Source organism: Triturus cristatus, chromosome 7 (genome assembly GCF_964204655.1).
Source record: "Triturus cristatus chromosome 7, aTriCri1.1, whole genome shotgun sequence".
NCBI lineage: Eukaryota > Metazoa > Chordata > Amphibia > Caudata > Salamandridae > Triturus > Triturus cristatus.
This window is the reverse complement of record NC_140590.1, coordinates 764,994,000-765,013,806: the sequence shown is the minus strand read 5'-3', so window position 1 is coordinate 765,013,806 and position 19,807 is coordinate 764,994,000. Positions and strand designations below refer to the sequence as shown.

The window sequence follows — 19,807 nt, the reverse complement described above, 5'->3', positions numbered from 1 at the left end:
AATTAAAATCAAATCAAAGCATAATTTCTCGCTTTTTCCTTCTCTCCTCATTCTCTTCTCCCACTCTGATAGCGTTCTCTCTACATTTCCCTTGTTCCTCCTTCTCTTTTTATCTCTCTTGAAGACCCCTGTACCTGCTTCAATAAAGGTTTGGGAGCTGCAGAAAGTAACAGAGGCACCAGGAGCAGTCCTGTTATGTGTAATTGTAAAGCACACTATCACCCGGAAGGGTATCCCTGGGCTTTCAAAACTGACCTTTGGAAACTACATCCTGGCTACATTGCAAGGTGTAGATTTTGGCCCACCTATGCCTTGCCGGCGGCCATCTATGCCTTGGTGCCTGGGTTCTGTCTCCAAAACCATTGGAGACACAGCAGAGTTAATATACGGCATATTTATGACTCGGTTTGCATAGTATTTGCACCACATAACGTGGTACATGCATGACGCAAACTATTAAGTGAGATTTATGAATCCACACAAGGCCACTTTGCGTGGCTCCGAGTGGCTCCATAAATCTGGATTACCGCATTATACGTGAACTCGATGGACCCAGTGAAACCTTTTACCTGGCTCCTTGCTGTTTACGAGTGAAGAATTAAGAATTAGGAATGAAGGCCCAAATGTTGGGGCCAATTCAGAAGATGTTTAGTATGAAACAGTTAAGTCAAACCTGAATCCAAACAACAATTAAATGCAATAGCATCCGCGTTTTGCTGACCGAACATAAAATGTGTTTAAGGCTGCTCTATCCTCATTCACTCCCTAAGGGAGGAAGAATACTAGACTGTAATGTCTGCACATCATGTGAATCCAACAGATTTCCACTGCAAAAGACATAAGTTACTTACTTGTATCAATTGCTTTGTGACTTGATATCCATTATAAAATCGTGGTCATCCCTCTGTGGTTGAAGAAGTCATTAATGCATAAACAAACATGCATTGGTAACGCCAACCAATAGGTCTTGCTTTTGTTTGTTTGGGGTTTGCCATTTCTTACTTTGTTTGTGAAAGATTTTATTTTAAAGCACACATTGTCTAAAGGTCAAAATATACTTATATTTTTTTGTATAAAAGCACACATTGCACCAGTAGTTCCTGGCCCTGATTAGGACTATTTATTATCAGGGCCACTGGAATTATGTGGCAGTAGAGGATCAAATTATGGTTGTAGGAACCTGGCTCTTTAAAAAGTATACCGAAAAGAGGTATATCTTATAAGTGGACAGGGGCTTGCTTTAACAATCCCAAGATACTATATTTGTGGTAGTGTGGTAGAGCAGCCTTAGGCTTATCAGAAGAGAGAGTTAGGCGCTTGCTGCATGGACAGAGTCAAAAAATGATATACACACACTCACGAAGGAGAGCCACACTAATGTAGAAAAGTAAAACATATGTTTATATATATATCTTTAAACACTAAGAACTTTGTAATTGGGTAAGTACTTTTCAAGTTATCACTTTGACAGTTCTTAGCAATGTTAACAAACAGTGCATTTTTATGCGGTAATGCTTTCCTATGGAGAGAACATTTACTGCATACAAGTATTTACAATAGGAGTTTGAGGGTCCACTTTAGGTCTTGGGGCGTTAGAGGGCCAAGGTCCCAATTTCCACCAGCGGTTTGGTTCTACCTGCCCTGGTGTGTCCAGGTGCACCTGTGCTGGACTGTAGGCAAAGTGGGGGGCCACCTAGAAATTGGCTTCGAAGGCGGACTTGAGGACAGGTCCGGGAGCACCCAATGGGGGGCTTAGTTTGTGAGGGTGCTGGGAGGAAGGGGAAGCCATTGGTGTCTGTGGACCTAGGCCAGGAAGCTTGGGCGCAGAGTGTTTTGGTCGACTGACCCTCGTGCGTCGTAGGCGGTAACGGTTCTCAGTTTGGACCTGCAAAGGGGGACAAAACAGTCCAGCTGGGCCACTCTCTGAGCTGACCTCCAAGGAGCTGACATCCCTTATTGGCTGGTCAGTCTTCGGATTGTTGGAGTCCATATTGGACTCTAAACAATTGTTGACGTGGCAAGGGTTCCTGTAACCCGGTTATTGGTGTAGGGAGGCTCCTAGGCATCCTGGCATCTCCAAACTTGGCAAGGAGACAGATCTGACCTCTTTGAGTATGCTGACCTCCTCCTGGGCAGCTACTGCGTGGTCAGTGGTTTCTTGGAACAAGACTGCAGGATGCAGGGGAGTGACTCCTTCATCCAAAGGAGATGCTTGCTGGTTTTTGAAGTACTGGCAACCATCCGAGGCTTTTGGAGGATTCAGAGCTGCAGGACAAGTCGGGTCTTTGCAATTGTTGAGTCTGGAGCAGGTAGGCAGGGTTTGGAACCAAAAGTCCACAGCAGTATTTAATCTTGCGTTGATTGGCCCGTCAGTGTCCTCTTCTTCTTCAGTCATGTGAATCTCAGGTTCTGGTGACAGGGAGCCACCTAAATACCTAATTTAGGGGCATTGGAGGTGTGTAAAGTAGTAGCCAATGGGCTACTTACCCTTGGGGTCCCTACACCCCCTCTATGGCCCCTTCTCTGTGTCTAGGATGCACCTCTTTGGTACCAGTTTCACACCTAAAGAAAGATACCAAGTCAACTTTTGCAAAGGGCCTTCCACTGAACTGCAACATGTGTTGCTGTGTTCTTAGTAACTTTTGAACCATTGGCGCTAGAACCAATTTTTTTGTTAAACTCTGCAGATTATACAGCAGATGGTTGATTATGTGGCAAATGCGGCAAATCCATAATTATGTGTAAACCGCCGAGGCCGCACAATCCCCTAATTCCAGTGGCCCTGCTAATTATGCAGATAGACACACTGTGCAAGGGTAGATTGCCGTCATGCATAGTCAGATCAGACAATGGGTTAAGTGGGTTGACCTTGTGCCCTATACTGTATCCTGTGGTGGGCGGAAGCAAAATGTAAAGGGCACCCCAGCAGACCAAAGGATGACGAGGGCTGACTTGAAGCCCCCTGTAAGTATTTATAGCACAGCAATGTCTTATTAAAAACAGAAGGCCTTGGCTAATGCTATATCAGTTTCATAAGGGGGCAGATACATTAGGGTTGTGAAGGCCCACTTGACATCATGCCATTGTATTTTTACAGATGGGCTCATTGTTAAGGTTTAAAAGTTTATAGTCTGTTTGGAACTAGATTATAATTGGAAATCCTCCAATTTATGTAGGAAACGGTAACTCCAGAAGGAAATGCACTGGTCAAACCATTCTGCTATCAGAGGACTTAACTCTGCAATTACACCCCCCCCCCCATAGAATGATCTTCCTCTGATTTAAACTCCAGCCACACTCCTAACGATGGACAGTCCAATCCAGACTGCCCCCCGCTCTTGACCATCTCTTCCTTCAGAAGGTCTCATGCTGGTGGAACTTCTTTCTCTGACCAGATGTCCAAGCTCTGTAATTCGCTCTTGAATAAGGAACATCCAAGTCCACAATGAATTCCAGAGGGCACTACAGACTTGTTCTCAAAAAGGCTACTCACTAATGCGCAGGTCATATTACAGGAAGATGGTTCTTATCCACGAGTCAACTCTTTATATTTTATATTTCTCCGGCTAAAGGCAGCTGCTAGTTCACTGTAATACCATTGGAGTACCACACCGGTATACCCACGGATCTTCAAGTGTTTGTGACATAGGTAACGTCTCAAACCCGTACTCTACTGACCAGTCACAATGAAACCATCCAGGCATTATCAATCCACAGTCTGTCTTCCATGCACAGCAAATGACGCCAAACTGTCATCTGTCCATGCAAAAGAGCTTTGGGGTCTCATCAGGGGGATGCTATACAAAGGGGCGTGACAAACCCCCCACAGCCCCTCGGTACGGGGGGGGGGGGGGAGCCCCAGTCTTTAGTATGTGAAGGGGGCACCCTCAGCTCCTCTGTAGAGAGCTGTGAGGCTTTCTCTAAAGCAGCTTCAGTGTGCAGCCTGCTCTGAGCTACACCCCTGACCCAGGACTGAAGAGAAACAAAGTAACAACTTACATTGTTTCTCTTCAGTCAGAGCCAGGCCCGGAAAAAGGATGGGGGTGGGGACCATCAGAGACAGCATTCTCCACAGGGCACTGCTTCTCTGAGAAGGGACCAGGCAGCACAGAGCTGACAGGGGCAGGAGAAGGATTGCAGCTCCTGGAACAGGATCTGCTGGGATACATTAGAAGGTAAAGAAGCATTTGCAATGCAATTAGTCTTGCATTTGTGAGAGTTAGAGCTATTGAGGTTGTAAAGGACAATGTATTTTACCTATGCGCTTTCTGTTTGGAATAGAGTGAATGTGTGTGGTGTCAAGTGGACATATATGCTTTGGTTTGGAATTGTTAGTTGTGGGATTGTGTTGTGTGGATTGGATCTGTGTAGTGAAATGATGTGGCATGGTGTGCAGTGTAATTACGTGGATAGTAGTTGTGTGGTATTGAGTGTACTGGAATTATGTGGAGTGGGATTGTGTGTCATGGAGTGGGATTGTGTGTCTTGGAGTGAGATTAACTGGAATGTTATTGTGTGTTGTGGAGTGGTATGTAGTGGAGTTTACTTATGTGGTGTGCTGTTAAATATTGTAGCATGATGTAGAATGTTGTGGTGTAGATTGGATGTATGTGGTGTGTTGTGTAATTGTGTTGTTGGTTTGAATTATGTAGTTTATTGTTGAATTGTGCGCTGTTGAGTGAAAATTGTGTTGAGTGGTATTATGAGGCATGGTGTAAAGTGTAGTTATGTAGAATGTTGCTACGTGGCATAGACTGGATTTATGTGGAGTGTATTTATGCAATATGGAGTAGAGCATAATTATGTGGAGGTAAATTATGTGTGAGTGGTATTATGTGGAGTGTAATTATGTTGTGTGATGAATTGTGTGGGGATGAATTGTGGAATTGTGTGATGTGTGGAATTATGTGGCTTGGTGTGGTGTATAATTGTGTGGAGTGGAATTATGCAGCATGTTGCAGAGTTGTATTTTGTGGAGGGTAAATATGTGTTTTGGAGTTGAGTGTAAATATGTTGTGTGAAGTATAACTATATAGGTTGAAGTGGAATTATGTGTAGTTGAATTGTGTGGAGTGTAATTATGTGGTTTGGAGTGGTATTAAGTTGTGTGGAATGTTATTATGTTATGTGGAATTATGTGGTAAGGAGTGAAGTGGAAATATGTGTTTTTAAATTTTTAAGGATTGTAAATATGTGTAATGGAATGTTGTATGGTTAAATTATTTATAGTTGAATTGTGTGACATGGAATTATGAGATGTTCAAATGTGCTGTGTGTGGTAGAATTAGCATAGCTGCCAAGGTTTCAGATTGCTATGTGTGACATTTTCATAATTTCAGTGTAATTATGAGTGACATTTCAATGACTGAGTGAAACTTTCTCGTGAGCAAAATCAAGCAATGAAGAGGAGGGAAACATATCAATATCAGAAGTTACACCCATTTGACCAACTAGAAACTCCAAGAAAGTCACTGAACTAAAGTGTGCTACTGAAAACTGAGCAGAGTCAGACTGCGTGAATGTCATTATTACAGTTAAATTATGAAAACGTCACACTTACCAATCTGAAACCTTGGCATCTATGAGTGAATCAGTGTGAAAATGTGCTCTAATTGAGGTGTATTCCTCTGCACACTCATGGTGACGAGCCTGCTGGGTGTCTTTGCAAATTTGCAAGCTCCAAGCAGTTTTCCATCAGCTACATGTTAATGTAACTCTACAAAATAAATACATAGGATGTTCTCTGCAGAAATCAGAGGTTTGCCTGTGCCAGGTTACACTTACTCCAGCACCTTAAAAGTGGCAGTTCATTCAAGGTCCAATCAGGCCTCCCATAATGTCTGGTTACTCTGCGTAGAAATGCTGCTTAGTTTTTAAAAAATGCTAATCTGTGGTCAGATTAAACCTTCCAAAAAGAGCTGCTTTTATTTATAAGTAATCAGCCCGTTTCTGGGATGCTAAAATCACAGTAAGACCCAGTGACTTACCCTCTAGGGCCTCCTCAGTGATCTTCTGTCTGAGGTAGGGTGCAACTGGGACCTAACATGTTTTAGGACTATGTGGTCCAGACTGCCCTGGGCTACAGTGTTTTGTCCATTTAGCCAGGAGTGTGAGGAGGGGAGATCCGAGCCTGAAGCAGTATGTGCAGTGGTGCCTGTGATGCTCCCAGACTGGAGTTAGGCCACAGCTCCCTGCGCCACGGTAGGCCCCTAGACCCTCGGCGCAGTCAGCTCGCCTGCGGAGCAAGGTCTGTAGGTGCATTAATACAACACCTGTTGGACGGAGGGTGACCTGAGGCCTCTTCTGTGTGTAAATTGGGCCTCACAGACCTGCGACCAGCAGGCAGAGGCCCGAACTTGAGAGGATGGATGAGGCAATATAGTAGACTGTTAGAGCATGCCTCTCGATGGACTCTAGTCAAAAGAGGAGCATTGAGGACCGTGGGAGGGCCAACAGGCGTTGGATGGCTGCGAGGTGACTGTCTACAGTAACAGGTGGAACTAAGAGAGATGACTGGAGGCGCTAATCCTCTGAGGCGCAATAATTCATGGCAGTAAGGGGAGGGGAGGTTATGTCTATGCGCTCCGAGAGTGTAATGTGTGGTATCAATACAATGTCACCAGGGTACAGTAACACTTTCGGAAACCATTGTCACGCATTTTAGCAATTACTCAATGTAACACCCCTAATCAGTGCAGCTATATATCTATTTTGCATTTGAAGAAATCAACACTCTGACACAGGTAAGAGTTACCAATACACCTAGGTCACAGGTCTCAGGCCTGAGAGTTCTTGACTGACATGGAGAATGGGTGGCCCCCTCCATGTACTTTGCAGGGTGGCCCCTCAAGTTTAGTTACGCCACTGATACAACGCTACCATAATGCTTTAAAATTGACCGACGACCCGGATAGGAATCCCTTATGCCCCAAGTATAGACAGAGGAGCTGTGGGCTGTTTGATTGGAATCAGAGTTTATGGTTCAGCAGGGCCCACATGTGGTAGGTGAGAGGACGATGCTCAATGACCAAGAGAGCAAACCCCAGTGAGAAGATGTAGAGGAACATTACCATCTTCAATGAGACCTCTCTGACATGCGCCCTTCTCTCAGGGAGGAAGTGCAAGCAAAACGTGAAGCCCCATTTCAGCAGAGAGAGGCTCCTCAGCAAGCAGCGTGAGCCCCCTTCAGCCCCCTCTCAGTGCTCTTGCCCCTTCAGCCCCCTGTCAGGACCCTTGCCCCTTCAGCAGTCCATGTCAGTACTATTGCCCCTTTAGCCCCCCTGTCAGTACTTTTGCCCCTTCAGCCCCTTGTCAGTACTCTAGCCCCTTCAGCCCCCTCTCAGTATTCTTGCCCCTCCAGCCCCATCTCAGTACTCTTGCTCCTTCTGCCCCCTGTCAGTACTCTTGCCCCTTCAGCCCCCTCTCAGCACTCTTGCCCCTTCAGCCCCCTCTCAATACTCTTGCCCCTTCAGCCCCCTTTCGGTACTCTTGCCCCTTCAGCCCCCTTTCAGTACTCTTGCTTCTTCAGCCCACTTTCAGTACTCTTGCCCCTTCAGCCCCCTTCCGGTACTCTTGCCCCTTCAGCCCCCTGTCAGTACTCTTGCCCCTTCATTCCCCTCTCAGTACTCTTGCCCCTTCATCCCCCTGCCAGTACTCTTGCTCCTTTAGCCCCCTGTCAGTACCCTTGCCTCTTCAGCAGTCCATGTCAGTACTATTGCCCCTTTAGCCCCCCTAGCAGTACTTTTGCCCCTTCAGCCCCTTGTCAGTACTCTTGCCCCTTCAGCCCCCTCTCAGTATTCTTGCCCCTCCAGCCCCATCTCAGTACTCTTGCCCCTTCAGCCCCCTCTCAGTACTCTTGCCCCTTCAGCCCCCTCTCAGTATTGTTGCCCCTCCAGCCCCCTCTCAGTACTCTTGCCCCTTCAGCCCCCTTTCAGTACTCTTGCCCCTTCAGCCCCCTGTCAGTACTCTTGCTCCTTCGGCCCCCTGTCAGTACTCTTGACCCTCCAGCCCCCTGTCAGTACTCTTGCCCCTCCAGCCCCCTGTCAGTACTCTTGCCCCTCCAGCCCCCTGTCAGTTCTCTTGCCCCTTCAGCCCCCTCTCAATACTCTTGCCCCTTCAGCCCCCTTTCGGTACTCTTGCCCCTTCAGCCCCCTTTCAGTACTCTTGCTTCTTCAGCCCCCTTTCAGTACTCTTGCCCCTTCAGCCCCCTGTCAGTACTCTTGCCCCTTCAGCCCCCTGTCAGTACTCTTGCCCCTTCAGTCCCCTGTCAGTTCACTTGCACCTTCAGCCTCCTGTCTGGACTCTTGCCCCTTCAGCCCCCCTCTTAGCACTCTTGCCCTTCCAGCCCCCTGTCAGTACTCTTGCCCCTCCAGCCCCCTGCCAGTTCTCTTGCCCCTTCAGCACGCTATGTCAGTACTCTTGTCCCTTCAGTCCCCTTACTGTTCTCTTGCCCCTTCGGCCCCCTGTCAGTACTCTTGCCCCTTCAGTCCCCTGTCAGTTCACTTGCACCTTCAGCCTCCTGTCTGGACTCTTGCCTCTTCAGCCCCCCTCTTAGCACTCTTGCCCTTCCAGCCCCCTGTCAGTACTCTTGCCCCTCCAGCCCCCTGCCAGTTCTCTTGCTCCTTCAGCACTCTATGTCAGTACTTTTGCCCCTTTAGCCCCCTTTCAGTACTCTTGCCCCTTCGGCCCCCTGTCAGTACTCTTGCCTCTTCATCCCCCTATCAGTACTCTTACCCCGTCCGTCCCTAGTCAGTACTCTTGCCCCTTCAGCCCCCTCTCAGTACTCTTGCCCCTTCAGCCCCCTGTCAGTGCTCTTGCCCCTTCAGCCCCCTCTCAGTACTCTTGCCCCTTCAGCCCCCTTTCAGTACTCTTACCCCTTCAGCCCCCTGTCAGTACTCTTGCCCCTTCAGCCCCTCTCAGTACTTTTGCCCCTTCCGCACCCTGGCAGTTCTCTTGCCCCTTCAGCCCCCTCTCAGCACTCTTGCCCCTTCAGCCCCCTCTCAATACTCTTGCCCCTTCAGCCCCCTTTCGGTACTCTTGCCCCTTCAGGCCCCTTTCGGTACTCTTGCCCCTTCAGCCCCCTTTCAGTACTCTTGCTTCTTCAGCCCCCTTTCAGTACTCTTGCCCCTTCAGCCCCCTTCCGGTACTCTTGCCCCTTCAGCCCCCTGTCAGTACTCTTGCCCCTTCAGTCCCCTGTCAGTTCACTTGCACCTTCAGCCTCCTGTCTGGACTCTTGCCCCTTCAGCCCCCTCTTAGCACTCTTGCCCCTCCAGCCCCCTGTCAGTACTCTTGCCCCTCCAGCCCGCTCTCAGTTCTCTTGCTCCTTCAGCACTCTATGTCAGTACTTTTGCCCCTTCAGCCCCCTTTCAGTACTCTTGCCCCTTCAGTCCCCTGTCAGTTCACTTGCCCCTTCAGCCCCCTGTCAGTACTCTTGCCTTTTCATCCCCCTGTCTGTGCTCTTGCCCCTTCAGCCCCCTCTTAGCACTCTTGCCCCTTCAGCCCCCTGTCAGTACTCTTGCCCCTCCAGCCCGCTCTCAGTTCTCTTGCTCCTTCAGCACTCTATGTCAGTACTTTTGCCCCTTCAGCCCCCTTTCAGTACTCTTGCCCCTTCAGTCCCCTGTCAGTTCACTTGCCCCTTCAGCCCCCTGTCAGTACTCTTGCCTCTTCATCCCCCTGTCTGTGCTCTTGCCCCTTCAGCCCCCTCTCAGTGCTCTTGCCCCTTCAGCCCCCTGTCAGTACTCTTGCCCCTTCAGCCCCCTGTCAGTACTCTTGCCCCTTCAGCCCCCTTTCAGTACTCTTACCCCTTCAGCCCCCTGTCAGTACTCTTGCCCCTTCAGCCCCCTTTCAGTACTCTTGCCCCTTCAGCCCCTCTCAGTAATTTTGCCCCTTCAGCCCCCTGGCAGTTCTCTTGCCCCTTCAGCCCCGTCAGTACTCTTGCCCCTTCAGCCCCCTTTCAGTACTCTTGCCCCTTCAGCCCCCTGTCAGTACTCTTGCCCCTTCAGCCCCCTGTCTGTACTCTTGCCCCTTCAGCCCCCTGTCAGTACTCTTGCCCCTTTAGCCCCCTGACAGTACTCTTGCCCCTTCAGCCCCCTGTCAGTACTCTTGCCCCTTCAGCCCCCTGTCAGTACTCTTGCCCCTTCAGCCCCCTGTCAGTACTCTTGCCCCTTCAGCACCCTGTCAGTGCTCTTGCCCCTTCAGCCCCCTGTCAGTACTCTTGCCCCTTTAGCCTCCTGTCAGTTCACTTGCACCTTCAGCCCCCTGTCAGTACTCTTGCCCCTTCAGCCCCCTGTCAGTACTCTTGCCCCTTCAGCCCCCTGTCAGTACTCTTGCCCCTTCAGCACCCTGTCAGTGCTCTTGCCCCTTCAGCCCCCTTTCAGTACTCTTGCCCCTTTAGCCTCCTGTCAGTTCACTTGCACCTTCAGCCCCCTGTCTGTACTCTTGCCCTTTCAGCACCCTGTCAGTGCTCTTGCCCCTTCAGCCCCCTGTCAGTACTCTTGCCCCTTTAGCCTCCTGTCAGTTCACTTGCACCTTCAGCCCCCTGTCAGTACTCTTGCCCCTTCAGCACCTTGGCAGTGCTCTTGCCCCTTCAGCCCCCTGTCAGTACTCTTGCCCATTTAGCCCCCTGTCTGTACTCTTGCCCCTTCAGCCCCCTGTCAGTGCTCTTGCCCCTTCAGCCCCCTGTCAGTGCTCTTGCCCCTTCAGCCCCCTGTCAGTACTCTTGCCCCTTTAGCCTCCTGTCAGTGCTCTTGCCCCTTCAGCCCCCTGTCAGTACTCTTGCCCCTTCAGCCCCCTGTCAGTACTCTTGCCCCTTCAGCCCCCTGTCAGTACTCTTGCCCCTTCAGCACCCTGTCAGTGCTCTTGCCCCTTCAGCCCCCTGTCAGTACTCTTGCCCCTTTAGCCTCCTGTCAGTACTCTTGCCCCTTTAGCCTCCTGTCAGTTCACTTGCACCTTCAGCCCCCTGTCAGTACTCTTGCCCCTTCAGCACCCTGTCAGTGCTCTTGCCCCTTCAGCCCCCTGTCAGTACTCTTGCCCCTTTAGCCTCCTGTCAGTTCACTTGCACCTTCAGCCCCCTGTCAGTACTCTTGCCCCTTCAGCACCTTGGCAGTGCTCTTGCCCCTTCAGCCCCCTGTCAGTACTCTTGCCCATTTAGCCCCCTGTCTGTACTCTTGCCCCTTCAGCCCCCTGTCAGTACTCTTACCCCTTCAGCCCCCTGTCAGTGCTCTTGCCCCTTCAGCCCCCTGTCAGTACTCTTGCCCCTTCAGTCCCCTGTCAGTTCACTTGCACCTTCAGCCTCCTGTCTGGACTCTTGCCCCTTCAGCCCCCCTCTTAGCACTCTTGCCCTTCCAGCCCCCTGTCAGTACTCTTGCCCCTCCAGCCCGCTGTCAGTTCTCTTGCTCCTTCAGCACTCTATGTCAGTACTCTTGCCCCTTCAGTCCCCTGTCAGTTCTCTTGCCCCTTCAGCCCCCTGTCAGTACTCTTGCCGCTTCATCCCCCTCTTAGTACTCTTGCCCTTCCAGCCCCCTGTCAGTACTCTTGCCCCTCCAGCCCCCTGTCAGTTCTCTTGCCCCTTCAGCACTCTATGTCAGTACTCTTGCCCCTTCAGTCCCCTTACTGTTCTCTTGCCCCTTCAGCCCCCTGTCAGTACTCTTGCCCCTTCAGCCCCCTTTCAGTACTCTTGCTTCTTCAGCCCCCTTTCAGTACTCTTGCCCCTCCAGCCCCCTGTCAGTTCTCTTGCCCCTTCAGCACTCTATGTCAGTACTCTTGCCCCTTCAGTCCCCTTACTGTTCTCTTGCCCCTTCGGCCCCCTGTCAGTACTCTTGCCCCTTCAGCCCCCTGTCAGTGCTCTTGCCCCTTCAGCCCCCTCTCAGTACTCTTGCCCCTTCAGCCCCCTTTCAGTACTCTTACCCCTTCAGCCCCCTGTCAGTACTCTTGCCCCTTCAGCCCCTCTCAGTACTTTTGCCCCTTCTGCCCCCTGGCAGTTCTCTTGCCCCTTTAGCCTCCTGTCAGTGCTCTTGCCCCTTCTGCCCCCTGTCAGTACGCTTGGATTCCAGCAATTTGTGTCTTCTCTGGCAGTGCCCGTCGGCTCCACAGAGAGGGGATCCCAGAAGATTTCGTGGCGATGCAGTCAACAGCTTCGAGGGGGCTCTCATAGGATGAGTGCCTGTTCTAGGTTTAAAAACACACGTCTTGCCAAGAAAGACTCGACAGGGTGGACTTTCTTTAAAATCTACAAATACCTGTAGTGGCACGAGCGTAGGGCCCTGAAAAAGCTTGGGGCATGGGGAATAACGCTCCTTCCGCCCTTTGGAGAAGCTCAGAAGAGTGACTTTCATTGCTATGGAACCCGATCAGCCTGAGTTCGCGCCAAGCGGTGCCCCTGAGTGTTGCAGGCCCACCGCAGTATGCCCACCCGCCCGGCGACTGCTACGAGACCCCCCCAGCAGACCCCTTCCCCAGCAGACCTGTGACAGTGCTGTATGCTTCAGAGGCGATCTATCCATGTCTGACTCACTCTTTCTTTACTTCCAGGGCTGCCTCCTGTCCGTTCTGTACTGCTTTGCTGCAAACGAGGTGAGTGAAAGTGTCGACCGTTCATCGAAGGAAAGTAATGTACCCTGATTTCAAAGTGAGGTGACACTGAGAGAATCCTCAACACGCGGACACCTCGGTGCGCTGCCTCCTTTCTCTTCCATCGGATTCCTGTACGTGTGTTGCTCCCTTGTTGGGGCCGCCTCACTGCCAGTGACGCTTAGTGACATGTCCTTGTCTATCTATACATGGGATGCTGCGTTACCTGGACACCGGGTCTGCCTGGGGGGATTCCATTTGTATTGTCTTTTTCCACTACATCCGCATAATGGTGATAGCCAGGCCCTGGCTGGGTTCTCTGTGGAGTGTGTTTACACTCTGCCCATTCACTTGCGCTGTGCGCCTGAAATTGTTTGAATCTTGTGTTACAAATCAGTTAAACCGATTAAGATAGGGGGCATTGTCTTGAAATTACCCCTTTACTTCAAGGAGCCCCCCAAGACTCCACACCCGGCCTGGAACCCCCATATCTGGACGCCCTTGGCGACATTATGATAGATTCTGGCATATTACTCCCCCCAGTATTCAGATGACACCCACCACTAATTAAAATTGGTCTCCCCTGACATATCTCTCTTTTGGCTAAAATTCTAGATCCCGTCCAACACTGAATGACATCTGACCTCATCGAATTGAACTCCTACAAAACAGAGTTCATATTTATGTTGTTTTATGGCTCATCCACCCCGGATCAAAACTAGCCTAACTCCATGGATATCTTCCAATTCACCGGACTATCAGCAAAAGCGCCAAGTGGCTTGGCCTCATTGTAGACAGTAACCTCAGCCCACACAAACACATCACCGATCCACCAACCGTGCAGAGTACCAGCTGGAATCATTTGTGGGATCCGTTCTTTTAGCTTGGAAGCCGACCTTAAAGATGTGGGCTATAGGGTGGTCTCTCCAGACTGCCCTACATCTATTCCATTCCCTCAGGAGGCAGGCTGCCCTTTGAAGGGCTTCCCATGGGGTTGATTAACTATATTTTAATTTCTGCTGCCCTGGGAAGCTGAGGATTCATAGCAGTGGTATCCATATAGGTTTTAGTTCCTGGAACTGGAGTCAATTGTACTCTGTTTAATGGTTTGTTGGTTCAAAACGGGGCACTTGTAATTAACTGTTTTTAGTATTATCATTTTAATTAATCAATAATAATTCTTTCAGTTTTATTCACCAACATATTCCTAAAGCTCATCTTGCCCATCCCAAAGCCACCTTTCCTACTGCCCCCAGCTACTTTGTAGGGCAGGGCCTGCTGTAGCGCCCAGTGCGACAATCACTTTTAGCGCCCCCACATCCCATGACCACCTCCTCGGATTCTCTCCCTACCACCTGCAAAAGTGCCCCTCATCTCTCCTATCATTAGATCTTGCTAAACACAGCGCCCCCTTGAGGTCACAGAGCCCCCCTCCACAGTTCAGCGCCCAGTGCTACCGCACCAGTCGCACTGCCCTAAAGCCGGCCCCGTAGGGGTGATAGTTTTGATCACATCACCCAATATTGATTTCCCTTAGCTGGCATCCCATAGAGGGAATATCAAAAAACCAATCAGAGTGTCTAGTACACACATTACTCAATTCTGACTTATCAACCTACTTACCCAGGAACCTGAAGATTGTTTTGGGCAAGGGATAGGAGATCTCGTAACCTTGCAATGTAAAATGAAGAAGATGGCAAGAAAAATATTTTATATTTTGGTATGGCACATTTAGGGCCCAAGAGTGTCAGAGCCATTTCCATAGAATGATCGCTGTTCACATGCTCAGCCGTGTAGAAAGGAAGCTTGTGGAAACCCATTGCCACACTATAGCAATAAAGACTAAATCAGTAAAGATTAATACGTATATTTAGGAAAGCCTTTGTCCACACTGCAGATATCAGTCAAGGAAACAACTTATGCATCTGCTTAAGAGGCAGCTATCCCCATTCCAGACCTCCTGCTGCAGTGTCAGCTTTCATTCCAACAACTCAAAATTGGCAAAGAGTGTTTCTTACCAAATACACCAGTGATGCCCATTTGATATCTACAAAGTGATTGTACCTCTATCCTGGTGCGTTTGAACCTAAAACAATGCATGAACGGTATCTTTCAAAGTACAGAGGTCCCTGCCAGGCAGGCAGGCAGAGATCTCTAAATATGGGCGATGGCCCTCGACCAAGGGTGAGGAGGTCATGACGTCTGCTCTACTGATAGACAAGAGCATCTAGGTAAGGCCCAGAGTAACCATAAAGATAGCTTATTGGTATTCCTATGTCCTGTCTCTTTACCATTCTTATCCTGTGGCTTCAAGACTCACAGAAGCCACCTAAGGTTTTGTGAAGTCTGTCCAGACACCTGCCGGAGGCTCGGCCAGTGCAGATGACTTCCGGGGCATCAAGGACAGCAGCAGAACCTGATGTATTTCTCACAACCAAGGATTATTAGTCGCACTGCCAGCTCCCCGAAGAAAGACGTCCCTTTCAAAATATGAGTAATAGGTCAAGATAGTAGCTATAACACTTCATAAGCCTGTGCATCAAAAGACTTGCTGACGAAGAAGGGTGAGTGAATTGACTTACCTGCGTACTCACACCACCTCATTATAATACAGAAGGTTTCTACTTGATCCTGATGAAAGCCTTCTGACCTGTACGAGCACAACAAAGCTGAAACATGTCGACCAACCTTTTATCATGTGCAGTGGAACAATAAAGTATCCATACTAGCACCTACCTTCATGACTATTAACCATATCCCTTTCTTGTAGCAATAAAGACATAACATACAGGAAAGTAAATAATTTTACATCAAAGTAAATAATTTTACCCCATCGCACCTCCTAATTCATGACTGTTGTGAACCAGAAAGTACCCCTCCTTGTGGGGAATAAAGGAGCACCTGGAGAACTGAACACTCAGTTGTTGAGACCCAATGATGACGCAATCCACCTAACCACACCAGCGGAGAATCAAGATGTACCGCCATTGTGCTAATTTGGTTGAGGGTCTCCATCACAATTTCTCTGAGACTCTGGACAAACGATTTATGTGATTCATTATATTTGATTATTATATATACCTTGGAAGCCAAATTAATCTCTGCTTCTCCCACCCTCTTGCATTTTTTCTGAATGCCTGCTATTCCATAATCCTCCTTGGCTCCATGGGTAGTCAGCACTGGACGCCCTTATGCTCTAAGGTAATCCTCAGTAGGGGAGAGGAATGCACAAGGGCAAATCTTCTGACAAATCATATAGTGAGAACAGTCTAAGAGAGTGGAACAGAAGTGCAGGGAAGGTAGCCTTCAGCGGCGGCTATTCCGCTAAACATCGGTACTCAGGCCAATACTGACGCTGCTTTCAGCAACATGAAAGCAGTCTCAGGATTGGCCCCAGTGGACTCTGGGAGCGTGTACCTTCAATGGAGAGGAGTGCGATGTGGCAGGTAAGTGTTTTTTAAAATGTTTATTTGTCTCGTTGTCTCGTCACCTGTCCATTTGTCCCCCCCCCCCCCCCCCCCGCTTCTCCCCTCCCCGCCTCTCTATCGACACACCGGCTGCTACTGGTAGCCTCCCTCTTTGGTGACAGGGTAATTCCAATGCTGTTTTCTGAAAATGAGGTGCGTGGTTTAATAAATACAGGACAGTAAACATTGTAACGTAATGGTAATATTTTATCATGCCATGCAGTTCAAAAGAAAAATGTGATTTTAAGTTCCTGTATTAACCCCACTTGACCTCTTCCACCAGGTCCAGAGGGAGCTTAAAATCTTCTGGAGGAGGCTGAGGCGTAAGCGGCCGGGCGGCGAGGAAGGGTCTCCCTCGCTGTCAGTTGTCACCTTCCTCGGAGTCTCTGAGTTTTCCCGGATGGACCCAGGACTGACACCAGTGGCCCAGAACAAGCTGACCAACGACGACACACACCTGGAGTTAATGTCGAACCACGACCCACAGGCCTCTCCAGCCGCAGAGAGGACAGGCGACTGATGTCTACTCAGTTATTTAAGACAATGTGCTCCAGTCACAGGTGTGGGAGCCCCGAGTGCCACCAACCACCCATCATTCTCGTCTCCATTCTACAACCGTGTCCACCACTGCCTCGGGGTGGCCCTGCCTTCACCCCGTCCAGTAAATGTGGCAATGCAAATAATATATTGATGATTTATATATCACATATCGAAACCTATTGTCTCTTGTTGCTTACTATAACCCCTTTGGCACTACTACGTTGTAAGCCTTTGACGTCTGTCCTCAAGATGGGGGCACTCATCGGCTACATGTATAAAAATGCTGCACATGATGACCTGTGGTCAAGAAAGATTACAACACATTTGTCATGAGATCTACGAGAAAAACAAACAGGGCTACTGCTGCTTGTTGTTGCCAGGCAGAGTCTTTGCACACGAGAACGTGAGATTAAATTGTTGTTGTTAAACATCAAACACGTCAGTGGTAATTGCAAAGTTATTTGTTTGGCTAATATGGTTGTCTCATAGTTCAGAATCCTAAACCAGAGCTGACAACGGCTTCTAGCTTTCTTCATTCCAACTTCATCCTATTGCCTCCCTCAAGTGGGCTTGCTAGCCAGTAAGAAACGTTGAAACTTCCAAATAAGTGAGCGCCTCTGATTGGCCAGTTCCCAGGAGGGCAAGAGTGTAGCATGTCACGTGATTTTGCTAGTGCAGTCAACCCAATGTGAGTAAACACGTTCCTCTAGAAAGCCGGTAGGGCTGGGGAAGCATTTAATACTTGTCAGACAGTGCCTGGTTCTCTCTTTTGGCATGCTAGGCCAGAGCCTCATAAAGAACAACAATCATCATCTTTGGTTAAAAACCCAACACGGCTTCCTTAAAATGATCTTCCTCTGTAGTAGAACATGCATCTTCTGAGGCCGCCTACCACTGCCACACAACGCTGCTGGAAGACGGACAACTTCTTCTTCTCAGATAGTGAAGCCTCAGTGCAAGGACCCCAACAAGAATAATGTTTTATTTCTTGCTGTTCGGTCCCATTGATACACCAAGTGAAATGTGACGGGGATTGTGTGAAAGCCATGATCTTGGTATTGTCCAAGTCAGAAGAATAGGAATTCACTTGACTGTAAATTTGAAGCTTATGAAGCTGCCCCTGCAGCCCTGTGGTCCTGGCAGCTATGAGAAGCAAGCCATCTACACAACGTGGGCTATGGAGGACGTAGTGCAAACCTAGCCAGATGGCTAATAGAGTTTTGCCAAGTGGCATAGAGGTCAGTCATGTACAGACAAAGCCCGAGTACATCCCTGTTTAATGTCATTCCCTGTAGGCATTTTGCATGATGATCATGTTCGGCTGGCTCGTTTAATCCTGACACAGGCTTCTTAATGTAGTCATGTGCTCAAATATAACAGTTAAGTTACCAGATACTTACCCGGTACTATGAGAGCCATTGTTGTTAATGTCATACTTTTCTCAGGAATCAATTGAAAATGTCTATTTTCTTTATATGTGCCAGATCCATATCCTAACAAAGTCCAAATGGTCTTGAATTGTGATTTTTTTATTACTGCAAATAACTCCAGTAATGCATTCTCCTGATCGTTAGCAATTAGAGAAATTAGCATCTGACCAGATCCATGTTCATGGAGCAGGCATCCCAAAAGGTAACCTCTGACCTGGGTGGGGGCACCCCTCTACACCGTGGGCCCCCGCTGCACAAGAGCGAGACAGCAGTGGATCGCGCCACTCATATGGCGGTCGGCTGGACGGGGAGCACGGCCCGTCCTTCCCCTTCCAATCCTACCTCTTCTGCTCAGCACATCGGCCCTGCAGGATGCTCTGAATCTGGCATTGAATTGCAGCCCCGGACCAGGAACTACAGCAGGCATGGGGGTCGGCCTGACATGAGCATCCATGTGCCACCTCTGGTCCCTACCGGATGAAGATGGGGCCAAAGCAAAAAATGGCAATGAGTGCAGCTTCTAAAGCACCAGCTATTCTGGACTTAGTGGGGACTTGTTATTGGGACACTTTGACTGTTTGCTACTGTATCATGCACTGTATGAGCCTGATTATGGAGACCAGCCCCTCCCCTTAGTGCTCATATCCATTGCAACTCAAATTGCCCTTGTGTCCTGCACTTTTTTTGCATGTCCGATGATCCTGAACAGGGAACATCACACCACGCAGCCTTACTGCAGTCGGCGGTGGGGCGGGTATCCGAGGATGGGAAGAGGAGCACGGAGTGCCCCAATAGACGTTGTTGATGCTGCATTGGCCCCCTCCACTACTTTATTCTTGGCCTTCAGTAGTGCAGGCTGAATTTGTTGCTGTTCTTCTCGTACACTCTATGCCTACTACTACATGGATCTCACATCACCAGGTCGTGCCGCCTCCTCCACAATGGTGAAGATCAAGTCTGACAAGACCCCCACGCTGACCAGTGGCACGCAGGGGTCTGAAGAGTGTCCAAAGGTTGGTGACCCTACGGATAAAAAACTGGTGGCCACTCTGTCTGATCACTCCCGCAGATTTGACGCAATCCTTGAAGCAGTTCTGAACATCACATCTACTTTAGAGCCTAAACTAGACTCTCTCTGTATCATAGAAGGCCTCCTTCGGGCGGATCACTAGAAATTGAAGGATCAGGTTGCAGAATCTGAATACATGCTAGCCACCCTGAGACCCACAGTAATAGCCTTTGACCTCTGACAAAAGCCTCTGCGCTGTGCAGGAAGAGGTGGAAAACCTACAAAGCTGAATTGAAGACCAGGAGGGGAGATCATGGTGCAACAAATTGAGCATAGTGGGCCTCCCTAAGCAAACGGAAGGCCCTAACATGGAGCTCTACTTGGCGGACTGGTTTGTCAATTTAATATTTCAGGGCAAACAATCCACATTCTTCTCAGTGGAAAGAGGTCACAGGGTCCCGGGAGACTACTCCGCCCAGGTGCCCCGCCTCATCCGGTGGAGGTGCGCCTATTCAATTATAGGGACAGAGACCATATACTCCAGGCGACGAGAGCAAGAGGCCCATGGACTGTTGAGAAGACCCTGGTGCATATTTACCCTGACTACACCCTGGAGGTCCAGAGATGCAGGTCTTCCTTCCTTGGGTGAAGAAGTGCCTGTGCGATCATAACATAAAATACGCCTTGCAGTTTCCTGCCATCCTCAAGGTGCAATACGAGTACTCTGCCACTTTCTGTGCCACTCTGGGCGAGGCTTGGGCCTGACTCGAGCAAAAGGGACTGGCGCCTGCACA

At 49.3% G+C, this 19,807-nt stretch overlaps 1 protein-coding gene across 3 annotated transcripts in view; it reads left to right on the top strand.

The window, feature by feature from the left end:
* Positions 1–17,006, top strand: part of LOC146810498 (glucagon-like peptide 1 receptor) — a 279,433-nt gene extending 262,427 nt beyond the window's left edge. For 2 of the 3 annotated variants that reach the window (XM_085614427.1, XM_085614426.1), the window contains exons 11-12: positions 12,529–12,570; positions 16,318–17,006. In XM_085614427.1, the coding sequence (XP_085470553.1) occupies positions 12,529–12,570; positions 16,318–16,554 (279 nt within the window). In that variant the 3' untranslated portion in view covers positions 16,555–17,006. The remainder of the gene's footprint in view (positions 1–12,528; positions 12,571–16,317) is intronic. The other variant, XM_085614428.1, reaches the window with a different exon arrangement.
* Positions 17,007–19,807: the final 2,801 nt, after the last annotated feature.